Raw genomic sequence first — 6,381 nt, forward strand, 5'->3', positions numbered from 1 at the left:
CCGGGGAGGGGGTGGTGGCGGGAACTGCTGCAGCAGCGGAGCTTTGCTGCTGGGGATGCTGCTGCTGCTGCTGCTGCTGCTGCTGCTGCGGGCAACCGGCAGCCGCGGCAGGCGCAGCACCCCACACGCCGCGCTGCTGCTGCTGCTGCTGCTGCTGCTGCTGCAGCAGCAGCAGCAGCAAAAAGCCGAGGTAAAAGGGTTTTATTTATTTAAAACTTGAACTAATTCCATAAATGTTCAAGACTCACACTTGTTGGGGTTTGAGGGCTCCCTCGAGTACTTCACCATCTTCGCCGAGATGCACGTACACCCCAAATCCGCGGGCTAAACCCTAAACCCTAAACCCTAAACCCTAAACCCTAGGCCCCGCAGCACGACAATTTAAATTCGATCTTCCCGAACCAAGCTTCCAGAAAACGCTGCTGCAGAAGCCCCCACGAGGCGCCCCTCTGCTGCTGCTGCTGCTGCTGCTGCTGGCTGCCGTTGCTGCTGCTGCTGCTGCCGCAGGGGCTGCTGCTGCTGCTGCAGCGCGCGCAGCTGCTGCTGCTGCTGCTGCTGCTGCTGCTTCTTGTGCAGCATATTTCGCGCTAAATGTTTATTAAAATGCCAAAAACTTTATTTTTTTTGAATATTTATTTCGACTTATTTGAGCTGTCTGTCGGTACACCCGAGCGCAGCCCGCTCCCCTCGTCGCGGCTCCTCCTAACCCAGCCAGCCCCGAGCAGCAGCAGCAGCAGCAGCAGCAGCAGCAGCAGCAGCCCCTGCAGCAGCAGCAGCAGCAGCAGGGCAGCTTCACACAAGCACTAGCTAGCTACAGAGATTTCGGACTTCTAGAACACCCCAGCGCGTTTACTGCACCCGTCGTCGTCGTCGCTGCAGCTGCTGCTGCTGCCGCTGCTGCTGCTGCTGCCGCTGCTGCTGCTGCTGCTGCTGCTGCTGCTGGCCAGCGGCGCGAGTCCGTCTTGTGCTCTGCTGCAGTGCCCTCCATGTCGCGTCTGTGCCCGTTGCTGCTGCGGCGCAGCCCGGGGCCCCCCCCGGGGGCCCCCGCCGCCGCCTGCCTCCGCAGCAGCAGCAGCAGCAGCAGCAGCAGCAGCAGCAGCAGCAGCAGCAGCAGCGGGCCGCTGGCCCTGTCTGCTGCGCGCCGCGGGGGCAACCACATCTACCTCGGGAGGTACCACGACTTCAACCAGTGGGAGTTTCTGCCGCACCCTTTGCTGCAGCAGCGGGGGAGTTTGCTGCCAGTGGGCAGCAGCTACGAGCCATACTTGAGCCGCCTGCAGCTGCTGCAGCAGCAGCAGCAGCAGCAGCAGCAGCAGCAGCAGCAGCAGCGGGTGCTGCGGGGCAGCGGGCTGCACGGCCCCGAGTGCGGCGAGCTGCTGCGGCTGGTGCTGTGGAACCGCCTCAAGCAGCGGCGGAAGCAGCGCGAAGTGCCGCAGCAGCAGCAGCAGCAAGACTTCAACAAGTTGGAAGTTGCATGCGTTTGGTTCACTTGGAGTTTGCTGCTGTTCTTCCTGCCGCTTGCTGCAGCAGCAAAACGCTTCGTGCTGCAGCACGAGCACTTCCCCTGGACCCCCGAGCGCACGGACGGCAGCAGGGGCGAGGGCCCCTTCTGGTGGTTCCTCGAGTAGCTGCTGCAGCAGCAGCAGCAGCAGCAGCAGCAGCAGCAGCAGCAGCAGCAACTACAGCAGCAACAGCACCTGCTGCTGCAGCCCTGCTGCGGTGCGTTGAGCTGCGTGCTGCTGCTACAAAGGCGTGCAACTTCTGCATATTCTCAAATGGTTCTTTCTGAGCCAGGGCCTAGGGTTTAGGGTTTAGGGTTTAGGGTTTAGGGTTTAGGGTTTAGGTTTATAGAGTTTAGGGTTTAGGGTTTAGAGTTGCGTTTTGAGCCCTCGCTTATTTGCTGCTGGTTTTAGGGCCTTTAGAGTAAAATGTGAAGAAAACAGCAAAGCTGCTGCTGCAGCTGCTGCTGCTGCAGCAGCAGCAGCTACTGTTGCAGCAGCTAGGATGTGCTGCAGCAGCAACTGCAGCAGCAACAGCAACAGCAACAGCAGCAGCAACAGATGCAGCAGGCGCAGCCTGCCTTTCACCCTCTTGCCCGCGGTAAACGTAAAGCCCAGTGCGAGTGCTGTCCCCTGCTGCTGCTCCCTGCTGCTGCTGCTGCTGCTGACTGCTGCTGCTGCTGCTGCTGCTGCTGCTGCTAATCTGCTGCGTCCTTGCAGCTGTTTGCAGTATGAGCATGCATCGGGCAATGTGGGCAAATAAATGTAGATCTGTCGACTGGGCAGCAGCACTAACAGCAACAGCAGCAGCAGCAGCAGCAACAGCAGCAGCAGCAGCAGCAACAGCAGCAGCAGCAGAAACAGAAACAGCAGCAGCAGCAGCAGGATGGCAGTAATTTTCGGCAGCTTTGCTTGCGAGGCTGTTTCCTCTCTTGGTAAAGAAACAGCTGGCGTGCAGCAGCAGAAATCAAATTCATCTTTTCCATTTTATTTATTTATTTATTAAATTTATTTATTTATTTATTTATTTATTTATTTATTTATTTATTTATTTATTTCATTTAAACAATTCTATTCACATTATGGAAATGCGTAAGTGCAGGAAGTCCATTAGGATAGATTTGCAAAAGACGCGCAGATAGCCGTTTGAAGGCAAACGAAGCAAATTTGGGGGAAATTGGCGGAAATTAAAAAGCTGCATGCATGCAAAATGAAGATTGGAATTAAATTTGCGTTTAAAGGACCTTTTTAGTGCTAAAAAACTTTGCAATTTGGCGAAAAGGCGGAAACGAGCGAGTCAGACTCGCGGTGTACGTACACCGCAGCTGGCCGCTGCGCAGAACCGCCAGCCCGCGGCGGAAAGCTTTCTTTCGGAATTTTTTTGGATTAAATGAGTTGAAAAGCAATTTAGGATTAAAATAAAGGAAAAGAGGAGAAAAAAAGAGGCAAAAAGCAGCCAGTGGGGAGGCGAGAAGCAGCCGCTCAGCCCGAGCCCCTCATCGGGCCTGACCAGGCGCCGCAGCGGCGCCTGCGGGGGCTTTCGGGGTTCGTTGCGCTCCAAAAAGCGCCACTTAAATCCCAAAGTTTATTTAATTAATTTAAATTGAAGTTGGGAGCGAAGAAAAGGGAAAAAAGGGGAAAAAGCAGCGCCGCGAGACCCCGGGCTGCGTCGATTGCTGCTGCTCCGGCGACAGCTGCAGCGCTGTGCCCGCTCCCGCTGCTGCTGCTGCTGCTGCTGCGCTTTTCTCGCTTTTCCGGCTTTTATTTCGCTTTTATTGACTTTAAAATGCATTAAAAGTCCCCTCGAAGTCTTTTCTTTCTTCCTCGGCAGCAGACGGAGCGCCGGCGGCTGCACGGCTCGCCTCGCAGCTGTACGTACACCTCACCACCGCCCCTCTCCGCCATGTACGTACACCCCAGGGGCCCCCGCAAGCTGCCGCTGCATGCGCTGCTGCTGCTGCTGCTGCTGCTGCTGGCGCTCTTTTGGGGCCCCACAGGCCGTCCCCCGGGTCCCCCGGGGCGCCGCAGCGCCGGGGGGGCCTCGGGGGGCCCCCCCGGGGCCCCGTGGGGGCCCCTGGGCGCGCAGGGGGCCCCCCCGGGGGGCCCCCCGGGGGCCCCCCGGGGGCTGCAGAAGTCCCCGCGGGCCCGCCTCGAACAGATGGTCATGGGGAGCCCCTTAAGTGGCAGCACTTCCAGTCTTTTGGCTGAAGACGAAGCAGCAAAAGAAGAGACAGAAAGACTTTTGGCTGTCTCCTCTTTGGGCCCCGCAGACCGCTTTCGGCAGCTCATAGAAGAGGAGGCCAAGTTGGCGGCGCTGGCGGAGGGGGGGCCCCCGGGGGGCCCCCGGGGGCCCCCAACGCAGCGGTGGCCCTGGAAAGCGGGGGGCTGCTGCTGCACCCTGTGGGGCCCTGGAGGCCCCGGCAGCAGCAGCGCAGCAGCAGCAGCAAATGGGCCAAACTGGGGTTGGGAGTTTTGCCTCCTGCTGCTCTTTTCTCGCAGCTAATTGTGGGGGCCCAAATGAAGCAAAAGGTCCTCGAGGACAAGTCCCCGCTGGCCTGGAGATCTGCAGACGGTCAGCTGCTGCTGCTGCTGCGCTGCTGCTGCTGCTGCGCTGCTGCTGCTGCTGCTGCTTCTGTTGCTGTGCTGCTCCTGCTCCTGCTGCTGTGCTGCGGCTGCTGCTGCTGCTGCTGCGAGTGTTGCTGCTGTTGCTGCTGTTGCTGCTGCTGCTGTTTCTCCTCTTTTGTCTCTTCAACTCCTCTCTGCTTCTTGCTGCTGCTGCTGCTGCTGCTGCTGCGCTGCTCCCTGCGCACAACTCGCTGCGTCCCGCGGCTCATTTCTCCCCTTCTCCCTGCTGCTGCTGCTGCTGCTGCTGCTGCTGCTGCTGCAGAGGCGGACGGGTTGATGCGTTCTTTCTCTTTTCCGGGGCCTCAAGGAGACAAACTGAAAGAGCTGCTGCTGTCGAAGCCTGCTGTTGCTGCTTCGGGTGTATTGGCAGCTCTGGCGGGTGTCTACTGGGGCTCTCGGCTGTACCGACACTGGCGCGGCCGCGGCCGCCGCAGCAGCAGCAGCAGCAGCAGCAGCAGCAGCAGCAGCAGCGGGGAGGGGCTGCTGCTGCCGGAAACTGCCAAGTGGAGCTTCCGAGACTGTCTCCTTTTGGTGGATGTGGCAGCAGCAACAAAGGGACTGCTGGGGGGGGCCTTCAAGCGGGGCTCGGCTCAGGTGTACGTACACCTCAAGGCCCAAAGAGCTGCGCTCATTTACACTCGAATTCCCTCGGCTTTTAAAAGTCCCTTTCGAGCTTTTTTCCGCAAAGAGGAGACAGTTCGCGAGCTCTTTGATTTGCCAACAGACCACTGCTTCGTGTCTCCCGCTGCTGCAGCAGCAGCAGCAGCAGCAGCAAGCAGCAGCAGCAGCAGCAGCAGCAGCAGCAGCGGCGGCGGCGGCGAGGAGGGGGGGCCCCTGCCGCCCGTGTACCTGCGCGAGTACGTGCAGAAGGGCCTCTTCAGGGGCCCCCGGACCATTGGTCTGGTGCTGCATGCAGAGAGGTCCACTGGTCCACTGCTGCTGCAGCAAACTGCAGCAGCAGCGCCGCCGCCGCCGCTGGACCTGCTGGAAGCCATAAAGCTCAAGTACGCAGAAAGCCTGCAGCCCCAGGTCCAGCTGGAGCCCCCCCCAGCAGCAGCAGCAGCAGCAGCAGCAGCAGCAGCAGCAAACAGGGAGCTGCTGCAGACCCTCGAAAAAGCAGCAGCAGCAGAAAGTTGTGTGGGGCCCCTCTTGTGCGTGGAAGGAGTTGCTGTGTCTTCCTTCGGGAGTGTATGTACAGTGCATGCAGCAGTTGACGACCCGAGGCCCCTCAGGGTCTTCGCGGATCTTCCTTCCCAGACCTTCATCATTTCTGCTGCTGCTGCTGCTCCTGCTGCTGCTGCTCCTGCTGCTGCTGCTGCTGCTGCTCCTGCTGCTGCTGCTGCTGCTGCGCCGGCAGCAGCGGAGGCGCCGGAGCAGCCGGCAGCAGACGCAGCAGCAGAGGCGCCGGGCGCTGCAGCAGCAGCTGCAGCAGCAGCTGCAGCAGCACCTGCAGCAGCAGCTGCAGCAGCAGCAGAAGACGAAGCAGCAGCAGAAGCAGCAGCAGCAGAGTACAGCATAGTGCTTCCCAGCCACTGCTTGCTGGCAGCAGCAGCAGACGCGAGCTACAGCGTGTCAGTGTTTGCTGTGGATGTGGAGCGCCGGGGTGTACGTACACCTGAGGCCGCTGCAGCAGCAGACTGGGCAGGGGGGGAAGCAGAAAAAGAAAAAGAAAAAGAAAAAGAAAAAAGAGAAGCAGCAGAAGAAGCAGAAGAGAAGGGAGACAAAGAAGGACACAAAAAGGAAGAAAAAGAAGAAAAGCTTCCCAGCCACTGCTTGCTGGCAGCAGCAGCAGACGCGAGCTACAGCGTGTCAGTGTTTGCTGTGGATGTGGAGCGCCGGGGTGTACGTACACCTGAGGCCGCTGCAGCAGCAGACTGGGCAGGGGGGGAAGCAGAAAAAGAAAAAGAAAAAGAAAAAGAAAAAAGAGAAGCAGCAGAAGAAGCAGAAGAGAAGGGAGACAAAGAAGGACACAAAAAGGAAGAAAAAGAAGAAAAAGAAAAAGAAGAAAAAGAAAAAAAAGAAAAAGAAGAAAAAGAAAAAAAAGAAAAAGAAGAAAAAGAAGAAAAACAATTCCAATATGTCCGAATCCAATTTAGGCCGCACCCCAAAGGCAACTTGAGTGTCGCTCTTCCTTCGCTGCCTCCCAGGATTCTGGGCCCTTAGTGTCTTTTGCTGCTGCTGCTGCAACTGTTTCTGGTGTCCCCTCCTTTTCTGTGTTGTCTCTGCTGCCTCAAGTGCTGCCTGCGGCTTATTTGTT

At 58.4% G+C, this 6,381-nt stretch overlaps 5 protein-coding genes across 5 annotated transcripts; 3 read left to right on the forward strand and 2 right to left on the reverse strand.

Moving 5' to 3' along the window:
* On the reverse strand, positions 1 to 579 carry ENH_00005060 (hypothetical protein; the record flags this gene model as incomplete). The annotated part of the gene is made up of 2 exons (XM_013584011.1): positions 1 to 160; positions 403 to 579. Coding segments are annotated over 2 exons (337 nt in total), but the record flags the coding sequence as incomplete, so codon positions are not given.
* Positions 580 to 986: 407 nt separating this feature from the next.
* Positions 987 to 1,628, forward strand: ENH_00005070 (hypothetical protein, conserved; the record flags this gene model as incomplete). The annotated part of the gene is made up of 1 exon (XM_013584012.1): positions 987 to 1,628. The coding sequence occupies one exon, from the start codon at positions 987 to 989 to the stop codon at positions 1,626 to 1,628; it is 642 nt and encodes a 213-aa protein (XP_013439466.1).
* Positions 1,629 to 3,402: 1,774 nt separating this feature from the next.
* On the forward strand, positions 3,403 to 4,002 carry ENH_00005080 (hypothetical protein; the record flags this gene model as incomplete). Its single annotated transcript, XM_013584013.1, has 1 exon — positions 3,403 to 4,002. One exon carries the CDS (start codon positions 3,403 to 3,405, stop codon positions 4,000 to 4,002), a length of 600 nt encoding a protein of 199 aa, XP_013439467.1.
* Positions 4,003 to 4,072: 70 nt separating this feature from the next.
* Positions 4,073 to 4,333, reverse strand: ENH_00005090 (hypothetical protein; the record flags this gene model as incomplete). The annotated part of the gene is made up of 1 exon (XM_013584014.1): positions 4,073 to 4,333. One exon carries the CDS (start codon positions 4,331 to 4,333, stop codon positions 4,073 to 4,075), a length of 261 nt encoding a protein of 86 aa, XP_013439468.1.
* A 67-nt stretch (positions 4,334 to 4,400) lies between these two features.
* ENH_00005100 (hypothetical protein, conserved) lies at positions 4,401 to 6,287 on the forward strand (the record flags this gene model as incomplete). Its single annotated transcript, XM_013584015.1, has 1 exon — positions 4,401 to 6,287. One exon carries the CDS (start codon positions 4,401 to 4,403, stop codon positions 6,285 to 6,287), a length of 1,887 nt encoding a protein of 628 aa, XP_013439469.1.
* Positions 6,288 to 6,381: the final 94 nt, after the last annotated feature.

This window comes from Eimeria necatrix, genomic scaffold, assembly GCF_000499385.1.
Source record: "Eimeria necatrix Houghton genomic scaffold, Enh_scaff1149, whole genome shotgun sequence".
Lineage (NCBI taxonomy): Eukaryota > Apicomplexa > Conoidasida > Eucoccidiorida > Eimeriidae > Eimeria > Eimeria necatrix.